The 19,235-nt window shown below is 35.2% G+C and overlaps 2 protein-coding genes and 1 long non-coding RNA gene across 4 annotated transcripts; 1 reads left to right on the top strand and 2 right to left on the bottom strand.

Annotated features, from left to right (window-relative positions):
- Positions 1-7,705: 7,705 nt before the first annotated feature.
- Positions 7,706-12,993, bottom strand: LOC113333118. Of its 2 annotated transcripts, XR_003351808.1 has the most exons (8): positions 12,756-12,993; positions 12,318-12,448; positions 11,758-12,235; positions 10,339-10,552; positions 9,054-9,361; positions 8,501-8,831; positions 8,234-8,351; positions 7,706-8,125 (listed from the first exon to the last, which is right to left on the bottom strand). It is a non-coding gene; the product is annotated as an uncharacterized LOC113333118 (long non-coding RNA). The 2 variants fall into 2 exon arrangements; XR_003351807.1 differs by having other exon boundaries at positions 8,501-9,361; positions 12,756-12,992.
- Positions 12,490-13,681, top strand: LOC113333117 (protein disulfide-isomerase like 2-1-like). Its single transcript, XM_026579610.1, has 2 exons — positions 12,490-12,834; positions 13,537-13,681. The coding sequence occupies exons 1-2, from the start codon at positions 12,571-12,573 to the stop codon at positions 13,585-13,587; spliced, it is 315 nt and encodes a 104-aa protein (XP_026435395.1). The 5' UTR covers positions 12,490-12,570; the 3' UTR covers positions 13,588-13,681.
- A 1,102-nt stretch (positions 13,682-14,783) lies between these two features.
- LOC113332702 lies at positions 14,784-16,192 on the bottom strand. The gene has a single exon (XM_026579222.1). It carries the CDS (start codon positions 16,153-16,155, stop codon positions 14,947-14,949), a length of 1,209 nt encoding a protein of 402 aa, XP_026435007.1. The 5' UTR covers positions 16,156-16,192; the 3' UTR covers positions 14,784-14,946.
- Positions 16,193-19,235: the final 3,043 nt, after the last annotated feature.

The raw sequence follows: 19,235 nt of genomic DNA, 5'->3' as shown, positions 1-19,235 counted from the left end.
TATATTCTGATTCTAGAATTTAACCTAAGCAGCTTCCTGTGACATGCTTTAATAGAAGCCCTTTCCCGTTGTTGTAATATTCATTTAGTTGTTTCTTTAGCATGTTTGGGTTTTCCATATTATAAAGGGAATAAACCAAACTCTTCGTTAAGTTCCAAATAAGTCCTTGATAGCTTACACGTGATTTCTATATTTTCTCCCATACTCTCCAATTCATATATGCTTTTCCTTGGATCCCCAATTTGGTTGTACATTATGGTGATTTCATTAATTATCTATGGATATTTTATTGGGGTTTTTCAAGGAAGCCCTTGCGATTCCTAACTCAATTTTAGAATATTTTTTTAACCTTCAAAGTAAGAGCTCCAAAATCGCATAATTATGTTTATCTTTAGCTTCCTTCAGCTTGATTTTTGAAGTGTTAATTAGATTGTGTTATCTAGTTTTGAACAAATCATTTCCAAGGTTCTCAACTACTCCGCCATGTTTCAATTGATGAAGTTAATATTATTATGATTTGTTTTTGAAATGCTCATCAGTAGTACTGCTACAGTTTCTGCCTCAAACAACGTCTCTAACCTTAATTTGTTGCTCATCCGTGATGTATGGCTCATGTTATATATGCGGAGTATAAGTTTCTTGGAATTTCTTATTTACTATTTTTTATTAAATTAGACAAATTTTTAAAATTTTATTTCCACATAATCCTCCAACATTCTCGAATATATGTGTTTGTTATTTAACAATTTACGTCTTTAATCTTGTACTTATCGGGGAAATTCAAACTTATGTGGAACACGTATGTATTGTTATTCTTTATCAAGATGAAAGCACCGAAAAGAAACTGAACTTTCTATTCCCACCGAAACAAACCAAATATATCAAGATACACCTGCCTTAGCACATTAGTAATTAAGTCCCTTAACAACAAGAATTTGGCGTTTTTCCAAATGACTATATTTTGATAGCTGATGTGAATAGATGATGATGTACTATATCATATTAATCTTTTATCACAAAAACATTTGAACTACAAATGAACTATTAATTTGCTTGCATACAAAATCATCAGTAAAGTTTCATTGTACAAAATAAAAATGGTCCAAAATCTATAATGCTTTACGAAATGAATTACCTACCTAACTTTGCAATGGTCTAATTCATTTGGTGGTAGTTGTGGCACGTTTTTATATATAATAATGATGGCATCACCAACACCTACAATGATGGTAGGAGATGCAATTAGATAATTAAGTGTTAATATGATTTATTATTTGTTGAAAATGTGTTGAGGTGAGGGGGAAAATAGCGAAACTTTGACAATGAATTTGTGAAACCTAGGGATTCTCTATTTTCAAAAAAGAAACCATTTTCTTCATTCACGTTTATACACTTCGATGCCCAGTATTTTTAATATTAGAGCCCTACACCCGTCTTCAATCTTTATATTTTTTGTCTTGTACTAACTTAACTTGAATACATACATGCATCATCAATGCATACATACACGCATCATCGTATTTCATGTCCTAAGATCGACTCACACGGTTTATGCCTAGTCAACGACATTGACCACTAAATTCCAAGTTCAATGTAATTGTAAGCGGAGGATGTGTCATGTAAGTTTGCTTGATCCATGGTCATGCTTTGCATATTAGTGTAATTAGGTAATCCGTCCATGACCGTTTCATGATGGATAATGACATTATGCTTAGCTAATAAAGAGAATTACATGCGATGGATAATTAGGCAAAACCCAAGTTAAAACAGATCCAAAGTTTACAACCACATTGATATTAATTCCACTAAATCGTAGTGCATTGGATTATTGCTATGCTGGGGGAAATCAGCCATGCGAAAAATCAATCTCGAGGAACCCAAATAATCATAGATGCAATTTAATACGTAGTGGTTCCAAATTGTCAAAGTAAAATATAAATAACCTAGATAAATTTTTCAAAAGCTGAACGATACTGGAAGTCACCCGTTTACCTTCGCATATATGTTTCTCTTACAATTTTTTTGATAAACATGAAGATATCTAGAACATTGAAGCTATATCTATGTAGATCATTCCAAGAAGCTAAATTGATAAGTTTGTTTAGAAAAAACACCTAGACCTTGTAAGAGAAAGGTCTATGAGGTTGAGATTCTCTTCCAAAATGAAAGATTTTATCAAATTCGATCAAATTTGGTCCTACTATAGGCAGAGGGAAACTCCCTTTCATCCCAAACTCAATCACCTTCTCTTTCAAATGAAGGAGTGAGTGAAAGTGTTCACTACACGGCACATTGTTTTCCATATGAGTAAAAGAGAAGGTAAACGTCAGTTTGTTTGCCGTGAATATATAAAATGAAAACAGACGACGTATTGTTACCCGTTTAAACTATGTTTTCAAATAGAGGTGATCGAACTGTTTATACGGGTTGTTGATAGCTATTATTAACCGTTTGATTCATTTTTATTATTTGTGGGACCTTTATGTCCCTGCACACAGGGAGGTTTGACAACATTGACTGTTTTTTCAAAAAAAATAAAAAAAAAATTGACTGTTCATTGAATGTTAACCTAAGGTCTGGGATTGTGGTCTTTCCCATAGCATTTTTCTTTCCGAGCAGTGTTGTCCCGCACCGTTTTGCGGTAAGCTATCCCACACAAGCGGCTTGTTTATCGTTAGATCGCGTTAAAACCCAGATCCAACAGCCTTGAACCCTTTAGGGAAATGGTGGGTCCTTTCTTGAAAGTGGTGGGTCTTTTTCTGAATGTGAATCTAACTGTTGATTTGATCATCTAACGATAAAGAAGCCGCTTGAGCGGGATAGCTTCCCGAAAAACGGTGCGGGATAGCATTTGTCTTTCCCATAATGTAAACGTAACCATTGGATTTTGCTTCTCCCGTTCAGAACAGTTTGGTTTTGGCTTATTTTGCACGGCCATCTGTATGCCGTATAGGCTCTTGACCATCTATCCGGCGATGGTTTTTCCACTCTATCAGGTAAGTTCTCATCCATTTTGAAAGGGATAGACTACTAAAACAGTCTATCTCGTAACCCTTTCACTAAGTGAGACTTGGGAGAACCATGGATATCCATAGCATATTATTTTTCTTCGCATATCCTTAATAGTACCAAACTGAATTAAAATTTAATTAAATTAAAAAATAACAAAATAATCAATTGCAACCCAAAATTAAATTTTTGACGGTGTTTAAGGCATTTGTTTTCTCAATTTTCATTCTGACACGAAAAACAAAGACTTCAATAGAACATGTAAATTAAAAAACATCGACTATCCTTTTTAGAAATGTTTTAGTCGCGTCAACTATTCCTCTGTTTGTACACATATACACATTATTCACATTAGTGTATAATTCATGTTTAATATGTACTGACAGAAGTAAACGGTCAAAGGAAAATGAGTCAAATATGATTTGTTTCTCTTATATCGGTGGGTTATACTCAACCGGCTTGACAAAAGGTTACAATCTAAGATTAGTCACATTAATCGCCATTGAGTGTACTGAAGAAACATGTGTTATACTGGAAAGAAATTGGGTGTCATGGATCTTTTGCAAAACAAATATAGACTCCACCAACTCTGTGTAATTTGTCATGGCATATGATATATTACACAAAAACATTACTGAGCACATCACCACAAAATCAAACAAAATAGAATTATATTGTACTCCGACTGCAATGAATTTTTTTTTTGTTTCCAGGAGAGTAAGCAGAGAAGCAACTCAAATGTAATCAACCACATAAATAAGCAAAAAAAGGTCTTTAATCCAAACACACTAAAACTGTCTATGAAAACAAATAAAAAATCATCTGATGTTTAGAAGTTCTATCTAACAATTCTAATACTGAATAAAACTTTAATAATCGATAAAATACATCCAGCAATAAGTTGCAACTTTTACCGGGGATTGTCTTCTATGAAATATAGAAGTCCAGGTCTGGTAGGATTCGGAAAACACGATCTCACGCTTCATTAGTGATACGACATGTATTACATTCTAGTGCAATGCAGTAATCAAGAGTGTTGTACCTCTGAGAAGTCTTTCTATGGTTCCCATGTTCTGAGGAAAGCACCGGTCATTCCCACCCTGAATTTAGAATTTTGATTACTGCATCCACTAATTTAAAAGTTCCGACGTTGCATCTCAAACATCAATAATTACCTCAGGCGTTTTCTGTTTCACTATATCCTTGATCAAGTATATCTATTCCTCGGGGTTTGGGACGGTAGACATGACTGATCGCATTGTTTCTTTGCTAAGGTTCCTAGATATGTACTTCACCTCACGACCATTATAGAGAATGTCTACAGCTAACTCCTGCTCACACAAAGATTAGCTGGGAAAATACACCATACGTGGTTTAACTTTCAATGATGGATACATGCTGCTGATAAGTTTTACAAACAAAGATGCAAAAACTATATGAAAGTCTACTACTTGCGGATAACCACCTCTAAGTTTGGCTTATATATATTCGTTTCCTTCAATAATATTATTGTGCTTTTGGCTTCATACTTCCAAGCTGGGTTATATATTATTCATGGTCATGGCAAAAAATACAAACCTTGGAAACTACATGCCTAAAATTGTGCATAACTTTCGGAGGATTTAGATTACTAGAGATATAATAAATAGTAACATGTTATGATCCATTAACACAAATCATCATGGATATTCTACAATTGTAGAAAACCCTATAAAGAAAAACAAAATTGAGGAGAACCAAAAAGGTACAATTATCAGATTATGAATTTGGTATGACAAAACCTGTTTGTAAAAATTTGAAACAGAAGGCTTGCTGCTGAGGTTTGTGGCTAAGATCAACCAATATTCGAATTTCCTGATGAAAACTGAGAGTAATGAAGCTATTTAAAGAGGTTGTCACATGCCTCTACCAATCGCCCGTACTGAGAACTGATGTTATGTTGAACCTAGAATTCTTTGTCGTGCCATTGACATGCCCTGTTTTTCCACTGCCTTTATGCCTGCAAACATTTCACTTCACGATCATTAATTGAAAATAAGAGAATGGATCAGACCCTAAAAGCACTGTTTGTACTCGCTTAGTTAAGAAGATCTAGTACCAATTTTGATCCTTGGAAATTATTGTACTTATTTCCTACAATTAAGTTGATGAAGCTATAGATAATAAAATTGTTGAGGCATTACATACTCCAGAGCTATGTATCCACTGCAAATCCAGCAAACATACACATAAAAAGTAAAATCATGGTTTTCCAGAGTGTTGCTTGATTTTGGGGTAGCAGAAAAGATACCTATTGAATTACTCTATAGCCTATACACATACTACAATAGTTAATTTTGGTTTTTTACTTTCTTCAGTTTAAGACAACAGAGAGCCTAACCATAGCTAGGAACCCTCGAGAAGACAAAGGAAGAAGGCCTAACTTTTAGAGTATGTGCTTTTGGGGAGTTCAGCAGCTGATGTCGGTATGTTGATATAAATCTTCATCATCGAAGCTGTGATAATCCCTCTGCAATTACAAATACTATCATTAATTATACTTAGTTATGTGTTTGTAAAGCTTTGAATCAAACAAACTACGTACCTTGGTAGTTTCGCAGATGGTATTGTGTGCTTTGATATATGAGGGCTTTTTAGACAAAAACGCCATCCAAAATGTTTAAAACGTCTATACTCTACAGTTTTTTCCACACCATCTTGGTCATACATGAGAAGTATGTCCTCATTGATCTTTGTATCTTCTGCAAATCCCCATGATTGATGTCGTAAAAACTGTTGGGAACCTCCGCAGTCTTGTAGAAAAGAAGAATCTCAGCGGCTCGCCACTTAAGTTGGTGCAGTAAGTTTTATTTGAAGCAACCCAACAACAAACAACAATTTAAGGAGTACTAAACATATGAGTAATGTTCAAATTGCAAGCTCGAGTAAAAAATAATAACCGCAAAATTAAACAATCACCACATCAACGGCTACTTCTACACATGAATAAAATCTTGTAATCGATTTAAAGATCAAATCTTGGAGTAGAAGGAGAAACATAAGTATACTCAGGCTTTCACCAACTCTTTTTTCATGAGTTTTAGCCTTGTAACTAAACTATTTCTTGCTCATCAGGGATAGAAAAGGTTGGCCAATAGCTAAATAACAATACTGAAACAAATGAATATTGTACCTTCCCTTTGTTGTGGTACTACCATCAATTGAAACATGTGTCACTCATTAGGTTATCACAATCATTGGAGCTGTCAGAGAAACTCTGCAACGACATGGTATCCAAAATAATGTGCACATATGAAATTTAAGTATGAACGCAGATGTCCATGCTAACCATATTGAACTTACAAATGATGATGATCAATTTGATGACAATTTAGAATCATACAGATGTTCATCCAAACTTATGCATTCAAACACCATGTCAAAGCTACATAAAACTTAGCAGTATAAGAGACGACCCAAATTTTCTTGAAACGCAGCTTATATTAACAGCACGACAACCTACACAATCCAGGACAAATACATACTCCCTTCGTCCATGTTTAGATGAAGGGATAGGTGTTTTCACATAGATTAAGAAAAAAGAAAGAGATAAAAATTTTTCCAAATCTACCCTCATTAATAATTCCAAAAGTATTAAAGTCTTTAATTTTTAATTCCTGGATTCTACAGTAAATTTGGAATCTAGTGAATTGTTTAAGAATTTTATTTTGGGAAATTGGACTAACACAATATTTTATATTTGTATATGATTCCAAGGTAGGGATAAATCAGAAAGGTTTATGGTGAAAATATAAACACCTTCATGTAATTTGGGATTTGAAAAAAAACCATTCCCCTTCATCTAAAAGGGGGCGGAGGGAGTAATTGATTACTGTTTTTAACTGATACTGGGTTAGTATTTATACATCAACGCTTCCCAAATCAGGGCAGATTAGATGTACATACACTAACCCCATCTGGTTAACGACAGTTCCTTCCTCTACGGTCTGTGTAGAGCATTAGTGATGTGAGATTGTATCCCATCTTCTTCTGAACCCATTGCCATCGAAGACTTTAGAAAAGCTAAAGCTTGAATTCAACCATACCTGTGACTATTGCCAAGTGGTGTTATATTAATATATTTGTTGCTATAATAGTTAACTTGCTTTTGATTATGTATAGTGTTATGTTACTTGCAGCAACTCCACCAAAAAAGTTTAAAACCAAATATAAGAAAACCAAAGTGGTTTACCCGACGATTAATTCGAAATTAGAGCGGCTACCATTCATTGTACTTCGCGCTCCAATGATCTGCCAATAGCTTTACACTTTCAGAGACAAAGGAGCAGAGGAAAGAGCATCTCTTCAGCTGGGGATTTCATTTCGCACGAAAATCCAGAGCGTGATTCGGATCATATACATATAACTGTGAATAAATTAAGTCATGTTAAATAGTAAAATTTTGGTTTTCATCCGCGTCCAACTAAGACCAACACATCAACCATCTTGCCAAGAGGAATTAATTTTAAGTGTCAAAGAGCGATAGACGGGATTAGCGGGATATAATGTGAACCACATTTAGCCTGTGCTTGGAAGCCGGAGAACACTTCAATAATGCAAATGGGACTGAAGGCCTTGACATTCTATGAAACAATGGTAATCTTAAATTCCAATTTAGACCGATTTAAAGGAGTGGTGTATGAGATATGAACACAGCTTGCCAAGTGGTAAGAACCCAAAAAAATATAACTACGAAAACAGATGAAAAATTTAGAGTTATATCTATTCGGAAGTTCCGCCAAAAGAAATAAAACAACCGGAAACGTGGATACGTGGAGACCTTAAGATGAAAAGATGAGTGACATTATGGATGATGTGCATGATATATATTTTTCAGGTACATTATGGGCTTCGTTTTCATGTGTACAAACCAATCTTCAGCAATCAATTGATTGAATAATGTGACGATTTTCATACATCCGCTATCAGATTTCTCCATAAGCTCTCGAACTCTCATTCGGATGATCTATTCGGAAGTTCCACCAAAAGAAATAAAACAACCGGTCCATTGTGATCTTCTACCTCAAGGTTTAAGAGATACCCGTATAGGGAACCTGTCATATCATTCGAACTATATCTGCCAAGGTAAAATAGAAAAAGCATGGATCAAAATTTCGGTTTAAATAATTCCGTCGACAGAGAAATCCAAGCAGAGACCATCAAAAGTAATAACCTAGACTAATACCTGAATTAGATATTGTAATTAATATTGTTGTGTCTTCTCCAGACTGTCCCTACAATACAATAGGTTCTTTGAAGTGAAGTCATAGTTAAGATATCAGCTTACTTAGAGTTTTGTCCTTCTGCAAATTCATCAGCGGACTCATTAGATACTGCTTTTGTCTAATAATAACCAACCACCACAAAGCAAACATGAAAGTCCTGAAAAGAAATTTCAGCATTTTCATTTAATAAACATATCCTACGCACAGGTTTGTAACATAGTTCATACCTTAAAAGGGAATTTGTTTCTTAGCATTGACGTCAACCACCGGTGCAGTCCCCGTTGAATCCAAGACGAACAATTATCAGTTAACCCCATGTTCTATATGATTGGAATAGGGATTTGGCTACCAATTACTATATTATGTAGTTTAGAGCAGCGGATAGAATTGAGACATGATTGAAGGATCTTTTAACTTCAAAGAGGAGGAGGAGGAGGGGGAGGGGGAGGAGAAGGAGAAGGAGAAGGAGAAGAAGAGGGAGAAGAAGAGGGAGAAGAAGAGGGAGAATTCGTAGCGATCCCAATGATTACTTTCATTTGTGTTTGAAGACTCGTTGGTCTGAATAGATACTTCAATTTGTGAGATCTCTGTTTCTATGGTAACAAACCACTCTAGAACTTGGACTAACAAATCTCACAAATGTGTTTCAAAATACTAACCTACAGCTACAGGTAAAAACCCTAATAGGATCCAGAATGATGTAATGTACCCTTGGAAAGACAATGAAACAACAAAAGAGACAATCCAACCAAAGAAAAAGTGTGCAAGGGGGAAAAGTACCTCTTGTTGAGGGATATTCTTCATTGTCCTTGTCGAAGTATGCTTTGTTTCCTTTGCTCTTCAATATGGCTCAAACCTGCACAAAGCTGGGGCAGAACTGGCTAGAGTCTCTGTCGAGCACTTGATGGGCGTGTTTCTAAAAGTGCAGAGGTGTGCATTATGTTATATCTAAGCTAAACACATTCATCTTCTTCACAAACCCATGTTTCCTAGACTCGTCGGAACTCCAAAACATCTCTTCAAATTCCCTCTGTTCATCTCTCAAATCAACGGCAACAACTCACATCTTCAATGGCAGTAAACTCCCTCTTCATTGATTTTTCGACAAAACAATTTTTCATAAATAAGAAACACCAAATAAAAAATCGAAACAAAAATCCATAATGAGAAACAAACCCGTTAACACAATCGAATTCCTAATTTAACCATTCAACGCCAAAAAGACGGTGTTAGAGAGATGTACTTTGTTTAACAGTTTGTCTATTCACTCAGAATCTCATGAATAACTGCAGAAATCTGGAGGCGATCATTCAATAAATTAGGATTTTAATTAACTCAATTGTCAGTTTATTCCAGAAATCAAAACAACCCTGCATTATAATCCCCTAAAACAAACACACTGCAAAAGAAGAAGAAAGGTGAGGTGGTCTGGATGGTGGTGCCTCTTACAGTTTAGAAAAGAGAATGGATTAAAGTCAGAAGCAAAAATCTAGGGTTTTGCATGAGCGAAAGAAAGTCATATCGGGGAAAGAAAAAAAAAAGGATCGGCGGAGAAAAACGACTTTTATATGATTTTCCATATATCCAATCGACGGACACAGTCCACCCCGGGGATCACCCCAATGTATTTTTGTTCACTCATACCCCACACCGTAACAAAACCTAAATTTCCTGGCAGTCATTTGAGAAAATTCCATCCGGTTGATTCCGACCACAGGATGACATTCCCCAGTGAATCTTTTTCACATTCCGCTGATGTTTTCCTAATCCTACTATACTAACTGAACGTTTCTTCTACAACTCTCTCTCCTCTTGTGAATTGTTAAACAATTCAGAGCACTATTCTCTTCCTACAACGTCCATACAATTCACATTACCAAACTAAAGGATGATCCTTTAAGAAATGAACATGAACTTTAAAGAGAGAGAACACCGTTCTCAATCTGGCTTTTGGTTTCGTTTGAAAATTCCCAATTTCTATTTTCCCTCTTGTGAACACCACCCTATACTGTGATTCACTATTTTACAGACAAAACAAATAAATTACGGATAAGGCAGTACTTACCAATTATGACCCTTCTGAAAGTGAAGCCTGATCTCGCAGACTCTATCACTGAATGCAGCATCAAGTGAACCATTTTCATCGCTGACTTCAGCGAGAAACCTATCAAGTTTCGCGTATAAGAACATCAGCCAAAACCTATATGGATCTGAGGCAAACCGAACTCTGTACTAACCACCTTCTACTCCAAAGAACTGAGAAGACATGGGAATGAATCCTGCATTCAGAACCAACCATTGATTAACAATCAAATATATTTAAAGTAACTGACGCAAGGATTTTAAAATTAAAAGTGAACTACATCAAATACAGCTGTGTACATTAACAATTTAAGGATTCATATGACATAAATATTAAGCTTAGCAAAAAAAAAAAAAAATATTAAGAAGCAAATTAGACCCATAATTATCTTTGCGAAACTCTAAACATATTGTAAAAATTCCAGAAACATCCTATTTCTTTGAAATGTCAATGGTTGTGGTTGTATCTGTCATTTGTTCTTGTAAACTACATGTTGTATAAATTTTGTATTTATTAGAAATGAGTACTTCTTGCATACTTCAGAATATATGGATATGATTAGATAATTTCTAACATTGAGCATTAGTTCTCCGAAAGAAAAAGAAGAATTCGTATACCACGTAGCCAGAGATGTGGACAAAGCTTCATCTCTTCCAAGCTGACAATTCATAAGGTGTTTCTAAAAGATTAAAAGTTTAATATGGTGTTTGTTGGTTAACAACACCTCGTAAGTCCTGATAAACATATTACAACCAACAAACTTAAGCCTTAAATACGGGCACAAAAGAGTATTTTGCATCTTACAGAAGAAAAAAAAAAAAAGAGCAAGCTCCAGATATGCTGCTATACACAGTTGCGGACGGAACGATTTTTCGACAATCCTGAACTGAATCCTATAGTCTTCAATTCCACATATTTACGGATGTTAAAACTTGTGTAGTAAACATTCATGACCCATAGATGTAATCAACAAACGTTGTTAAATGTTATGTGTAAAGAACTAATAAAAACACTGTAAACCTAGTAAGCTAACTTCTGTTCTGCATATTGAATGCCATTGTCCCCAGGTTGTTAACCAATCTATCAGAATTCGTATTACCCGAAAAATTGAAAAAACTCATTCACAAAATTGCAGAAACAAATTGAATTAAGAGTAATCAATAATTCGAAGCAAAAAACACGAATCCTAACCCTAGATATCATATAAGAAATTGATAAATTAGTATTTCTTAGCACGATAACACAACAACCTTTGTCCTTTGAACTACTTCAATTGTTTAAATTAAACACTAAATACTGAAAAACCCTCGGATCTACCCCCAAATATCAAACCGTAGGTTTCAATTTCTGAAATCATTATAAAAATTTCTGAAATCAGTACAAAAAATCAATTACTATTACCAAAATCTCAGCAAATCCCTCCAAGTTCATCTGAAATCAACAAAAAGAAGTCGAAGATGCTGCAAGGACTGGTTCAAGTATTAGAAGATGATGATGTGGCTAGCTGATTCGTTGTTGCTGCTCGAGAAGGAGAAGTAGATGAAGGAATGATTCTGGTGGTGAAAGACCTGGTACTGCCGTATAAGAGGATATGAAGAACTAAAGAAGAATTGAATGTGGAAGATGAAACCTCTCTCTGCTGGTTACGAAAAATCGAGAGAAAATTGTTTAGGGATATCGATCCAAACGTCACCCACTGCATATTCCGTTCACACACATCCCCACGTGACACAATCGAAATTTTCATGGCCGTCCAAGTCAAACGAAATCAGGGCGATCCCGTCCGCGGGATGACCCCCTCCGGTAGATCCTGACCATCTAATGACTCTTTGATCTCAGAGTCAAACACCACCTTTTTTTTTTTTATTACAATGATTTGCTAGAACATAGAATCAAACTAAAAGTGATTAGAATAAATACTGTTTGATTATCTTTGTGAAGTATCTGGATTATGGACGAACCGTGGTTTACTCCTCTGGCTGGGCGCCAGGAAACTTCAGTGTGTGCTCACTTTAGTGCAGGCATAAGTTGCATTAATCCATTTGATTGACTTTTGAGGCCGTAGAAATTGACCAAATAACAAGAAGTTGACCTGAAAAACGAAACAATCGATGACTTGTTAGTTCTCTTCTCCCACAGTCCCACTTGGATTTTTATATTTTAGCTTTGCTAATATCAGAATCAAGATTCAAGAAACAATCAAGGAAATTGAAAATGGTTAGCTTTGAGGAGAAGAAGGTCCGGCTGAATCTTTCCATTGAAATTTCAGGGTTGTTGTTGTTCATATTAGCATCAAGTAGTGTGGCAGATGTTGTTGTTCTAAATGATATCAACTTTGAGAAGAACGTTGGACAAGATAGATATGCTTTTATCAATTTCTACTGGCCAGGGTACCTAACCTGTGAAAGGCTTGATCCTCAGTACGAGAAACTTGGTGAAAACATTGGAATGGCGAATGAGTCTGTTCTCATTGGAAAGGTATGTTGTATTTCAGTTCACACCCATCGCTACATATAATAGTTCATATCCATTTCCATTGAATTTTTCTTGACAATTCAATGGTTTCTTATAAAGGTCGACTGCCAAAAAATTGGAATGTGTGCGAGAAGTATGAGATCACTGTTTGGCCAACACTAAAATGGTTTTATAAAGGATCATTGAAACCAAAAGAGTAAGCTTCATTTTCAATTTTAAAAACCAAAGTTCAGCTCTTTTGTTAATTTGTAAGTTAATACAAAAAATTCATTTTTTCATCATCTGCAACACATTGTTATCTGATTAGTAAAAGGAAAATGGGTCATTTGTCCAAATATTTTTAAATCACGGTTCAAATGAACGAGTAAAAAATAGTTTGGGTGAAATGGCAAAAAAAAAATAGTAAGGTTTCATCCTAACTTAAATTTAAAAAATAGCAAGGATGAAACTGGATACATCATATGTAAATTAAAAATAAGAAAAAATATTTGAAAATGAACTCGATGAAACTGGTTACATCCTGCCTATTTGTCCATTTAAACAGTATCAAAATCTAACTGTCCATTTCATCCAGGAATTGTTGATTTTAGTCTTTTTAACCAATTTTGTGTTGCTAACAAGTGAGTCCTGATTTTGTATTAGCTTACCTCAATCATTGTTATTTGTGTTTGCCTTTCAAGGTGAATAACCATTTTAATTATGCAGATATGGTATCACTCGGACTCCTACCCTGAAAATTTTCCCCATGGACGATAAAACTGGCTTGTTCGGGCAAGGTGGCGCAAACAGTACTACAACTAACCGAGAACTCGAAGATCTTCCTACATTGAACTTCGTCACAAAGGGAAACAACAACAACACTGGATTGTACGGCGTACAATGATGCTAATTGTAAAGAGAATTACAATACTTCTAAACTGGAGTTAAAAAGAAAATGTTCTTGAAAGCAGTTTTTGTGAATTTAAATTCCACAATGGGGGAGACGACACAAGAAAATTTTCAGCCCCTTGTACCAGACGATTTCAGAGGGTGCCTTGGATGTTAAAATCCAACTATACCCAATCTAACATTCACAATTACTGCTGGGATTACATGTCACATTCATTCTTGCCAATGATGTCCACAAAACTTTTTTGAACCCTTTACTTTTTTAGATCGGAATATTCAACTAACTAAATCATTCCTAGAACAGAAACTAGTTCAGTTTGACAAGTAGTTTAACCAACTTGTTACTATTATTGTGTGATGCATCATCATATTGAAAGTTGATAGTTCGGCCACAAAAATGGCTTTCAAAAGTTGATAGAAGCTCAGCGCAGAATCTAAACCTTTTGCAGATATATAGAGTTTCATCATTTTGAGTCCATCTCAACTAGTATCCCAAAATGAGCCTCAATGTTCTATATACTATAGTATGAATGGCCTATGGGCTATGGCACTTCTCCAGAAAAATTAAAGATTATGAAAAGCACCAATAATTGGAAACACAAACTAGGATGCTACTTTTTAATGGTCCCCCTAAATCTACCGAGAGTAGTCTGAGAGTTTATTTAATGATACCCTCACCCCTAGCTCTTTATTATTACATTAAGTTAACAAGAGATCCAAACAAAAAATAACCCGTAACCACCACAATCATGCAACGCGAAAGGATACAGAAGCACACATGGTTGAGCTGCATATAAAACCAAAAAGAGTACACACCCTGTGTACTGTTCCAATATCACTAATAATCAGGATTTAGGACCCTATAAAACTGATTCTTGCCCTAATTGTGTGGGGTGGTAGGGGCCATCCATGTTCTTCAAGAGAATTCCAAAATATTAATGAACCAAAATAGAAGAAATTATATTAGGATATTTTGCCTCGAATCAACAATGTGTATGATGGGTCACATAATAAATGAGCAAAATTGTCAAGAACAGATAAGATTAGGGAAATCAAAAACTAGATTTCAACATTTAAACTCAAAATCTTCAAATCTCTTTAAGTGTAAGAAATTAGAGAAATGAGAAATTAATTTCTTAATTATTAACATAACAAATTATTCCAAGTAAACAATAACATTCATATCATACTATACACAACAAGAAGAAAATGAAGAAGAATGTTTGATTACCTAGAAGAAACAGTGGTGTTTAAAGATCTAGCAAAAACATTCATGGCGCCATAACCTTTTGAACTAAAACCTAAACACCCCAATAATCCTTGTCTATAAGGTAAATAAGTTTTCCTCTTCATCTCTTCAGCTTGTGCTCGATTCGAAGTGTACAGCATTTCATGTGCTGAAGGCCCTGGTATTCTCCGCTTACCGATTCCGTTAATCGGTCTAACAGTTTTTTTGGCGGGTACTGAGGATTTCTTCTTCTCAACCTTCTCAGTAGTAGCAGTAACAGTTTTTTCTTTGTCATTCGTCACTGAAATTGAAGAAACGGATTGTTTCTTGTCTTTGACAGGATTGAATGAAATTGAATTCCAGAACTTTTCTTTGGAATAAATTCCTCTTCCTTCACTTTTACTTCTTAAAAAATCTTTTAAGAAAACCCATCTCTTTGAGCTTCTACTAGAAGTTGATGAAGATCTTGAAGTTGAAGCAGAGTCTGATGGAGTAGTAGTATTGCTTTCTTCTTCATCATCTTCTTCGACGGAATGTGTTTGTTTATTTTCTTCTTCTTCTTTTCCTTCTTGTCGGTGCCACTGAGATTGTGAACTTCTTAATGGAGATAAAGATCTAGCTCTACGATGTATAGATCCATTTCTCAACCTACCTTCTCGTTTCAAAAACACTGATTCTTCGTCTTCTTCTTCTACTTCATTTTCAAGATCTATTAATGGAGTTAAGATCTGTGGTTTCTGTAAATGAGATGAAAGTTTCATTGGTCGGATCTGACCGTTTAAAAACAACTCATCTGCTGTACTTATGGAATTACTTTTTGAAGAAAAGTCAAACTCAAATGATCCTGATGAACTTATATTCACTGTCGAAGAAGAAACAGAGATTGATTTCGATTGAATGTAATGCATTGGACTTGCTGGAGCACTAAAAAAATACCCATTATTATTATTATAATCTCTGTTACTTCCGGGACTTGAAGGAGCACTAACGTACGGTGAAGAACAAGTACTATCAATCATCTCATCTAAGTTTTCTTCCTCATTTATGAAGCATTGAGTTTGATAAGAAGTATGTAGAGCTACTTTTTCGTTAAAAGTCCTAAGGTTTTCTGATGATCTTTGGTTTTCGCCATTAATAGGGCTCTCCATCGTTGCAGAGAGTAATGAAACAGAGAGTTCAGAGAGAATGGTTATGTTTATACTACCCATGAAGAAGAAGAAGATAATGTAGTATTTGATATAGTAGAGGGGCAGTTGAAATAACTTTACTGCACCGCCACTGTATCACGTGCATAGTTACTGTTTTAAAACATACTTTAAAATTAGTCAGAATTATGTTTTGGTTACGTACTTTTAACGTGGGTGAATAAAGTGAAGGTTATAATTAGTGAGATATGCGACTGCTACAAAAATATGATGTTGGTACACTTACGTTAGAAAGAGGTGAACGAACATCTTTGTCAGTTGATATACGGCCTTCTTGAAGTGAAAAAAAACTAATTATTTTCCCTTAAAACGAGGAAGCTTGTACACGTGTAAAGGCGTCGTAGAAATTATCGTTTTGGGCGGCGATCACGTTTCGGATCCAAGTATTTGAGAGTGGGGGGGACTAAGAAAGCCTGCACGATGTCACAATGATGTTTTATTGTGTCAAAGGCTATGATCCAAATACTGCGCCTTAATTTAGCTCTAGAACCCACAAAACGAAAAAATTGCAATTACCATTAAAGGTAGTGTTTACATGGTGTGTGTGGGGGTAATGGGAACAAATTGATTTATGGAGGGATTAGTTACTTGGGTTGCTGAATTACCCACTATTGTGCTTGTTAATGTGGCTTTTAATAGTGTTCTTAATACCAAGGTTTGAGATGTGATGGAACCAACAAAACGAATAATTGCAATTTAGCTCCCCAAGACCAAGAGAAAAAGCGAAAGATAAGGACATTGCAGCTAATTTTGTCTGTTAAATATATCATTTGATGTTCACATAGCGGAAACTATGGTGAGGTAGGTAGGATGCCCACATCCTCAAATTTCAGAAGTTCGAGAGACCCAACATTAAGGGTGTCAAACGGAGATAGGAAACTGTTGCAAAATGAAAATGTCCAAATTAATTTATTGGATATTTAAATTTGGATATTCACTTTATTTATTTACTAGGTTTGTGGCCGTGCGTATTTTTTCTTCCTTTAATCATATTTTTTATTTGGTATGCATTTTTGTGGCCGTCGTAAATGCATTAAATGGATAGAGAAAAAATATGGAATTTATTTATTTATTGTTTTATTTTCGTAGAAAATATGAGTGAAATATGTAGGTTCTTTTTTTCCTTTATGTAGTATTAATTTGGAAAAAAGAGTCCTAACATATATGTACTTGACTTCTGAATTGAGTTTGGACTTCCATAAAATTCTAAACACGGTAAGTTAAGTTTTCCTTTTCCATTGGACGGTGTTACTAACGTACAATTAAGTATTTGGCGTAAACACGGTGTAAGAAAATTATTTAGATCAAAACTCTCACGGACTTGTTGTCCACCTTTCTTCTTGCTAACAGTGTTACCAACAGAATGGCGATTTTACTGTGAAGAGTGCTTACAACAAACTGATGGAAAATAGAGTTAACAGTCAAACTACTCTCAACAGCGTTCCTAAAAGTACTTGGAAATCTTTATGGAAAATGAAGCTCCCACACGGAGTCAAGTTTTTCATCTGGAAGTGTCTCAAAGGGATTGTACCTACTAAGCTCAGACTATCCATCCACAACAACAGCTTGGATACTCAATGCAGCATCTGCGATAATGAAGAGGAGTCTCTATATCATCTTCTAATCAACTGCACTCATGCTAGAGCTGTTTGGAGACTGGTAAACATTGATATAGATCAAGTTAGAGCCAACTGTAATTTAGTCATGAATTGGATTCTATCTTGGTTGGATAATCTTCATAATGTTAGTGCTACAGATAGAAATGTCTGGAGGAATTCTCTAATGGTTGGTTGCTGGATTATTTGGAAAGAAAGATGTGATCACATCTTCCAGGATAAAACTCTCAACCCTCTTTCTACAGCTGCTAGAATTAATTACCACCCGTATAATCTTTACATGTCTTTAAACTTATCTGAAGTTATTCCCATACAAAGTTCAGCTATTACACAGAATGAAAATTTCCTGTTTAAAGTTCATGTGGATGCATCCTTTGATAACATTACTAATGAACTTGGCATTGACATGGTGCTTTGTAATTCTGCAGGACAAAGTGTTAGAATTAAAGGAACCTATGCAGCTGGAGTATTAGACGCTGAAGGTGGAGAATGTTCAGCTATGCTGGAGGCACTGAGATGGTTAGCCAGTATGAAAGTTGACAACTTCCACCTATTTGCAGACGCATAAGTAGTAGTTAACTCAGTAATCACTGACTCCAATCAAGTCAGATGGGAAAACAATAAGTTTATCTGAGATATTCAAGCTGTTCTTTCTTCGTTTAGTAGTTTTAAAATTTCTTTTACCAGAAGGGATGGTAACCACATTGCTGATGCCATCTCTAGGAAAGTTAGAATAGATAAACTGTGTGTGGAAGACTACAATGATTTCTCCCCGTGGGTTGTGAGTTTATTGTCAAGGCACTCTGTGCCTGAACCACATTAGATCTTAATAAAATTCTTTATTATCCAAAAAAAATAAAGTGTAACCCAATTTTTAATATCCAGACCAATAGAGTTATGCCAGGTGTCCTCTCCATAGCTTCCACATTAGAAAATTCTTATTTCGGCCAATAAGAAGCGAGGGTTTTATCACCATTCAATATGAGAACTTATTTTGTCAAGGATTTAGGGGGGAGATTTTGATCTTTTTTTATCCTCTTATCTATAAAAAAAGGATGATATTTTTCATATTTATTTTTTCTGAAAGAAAACCCGATTCACAAAAAATAAGAAGTTACACAATAAAGGGGATACTTGTAAAATAATTTCCGAAGGAAACTGACCTCATTCCTAAGTTACGTGGTTTTTCATGCTAGTTTCGCTAAAGCATCCGTTTGCTTATTACATTTTCTATTTACAAACATACACCTAAATTTGACAAGAGAAGTTATTCCGACTTACAATCATTTATAGCTAAAAATTTCGTCCAATGCATAAATGAAGGAGCTCCACTGATAGCATTGACTAGGATAAGGTTATTGGATACATACATAACTTTTTTCAGTTGCATTCGAATAATCCAGGAAACGACTGAGTACAAAGCATGTGCTTCTGCATAAATTGTTGAATATACATATGTTGTCCAAC

This window comes from Papaver somniferum, unplaced genomic scaffold, assembly GCF_003573695.1.
Source record: "Papaver somniferum cultivar HN1 unplaced genomic scaffold, ASM357369v1 unplaced-scaffold_132, whole genome shotgun sequence".
NCBI classification, from domain to species: Eukaryota; Viridiplantae; Streptophyta; class Magnoliopsida; order Ranunculales; family Papaveraceae; genus Papaver; species Papaver somniferum.
This window is presented reverse-complemented; position numbering and strand designations above follow the sequence as displayed.

What these genes read in the sequence shown, in the direction of transcription:
- LOC113333117 (XM_026579610.1), top strand. Translation starts at nt 12,571, where the DNA reads ATGGTTAGCTTTGAGGAGAAGAAGGTCCGGCTGAATCTTTCCATTGAA. An exon ending in AGTCTGTTCTCATTGGAAAG is followed by an intron (nt 12,835 to 13,536) that starts GTATGTTGTATT and finishes TTAATTATGCAG; the next exon opens with ATATGGTATCACTCGGACTC.
- LOC113332702 (XM_026579222.1), bottom strand. Translation starts at nt 16,155, where the DNA reads ATGGGTAGTATAAACATAACCATTCTCTCTGAACTCTCTGTTTCATTA.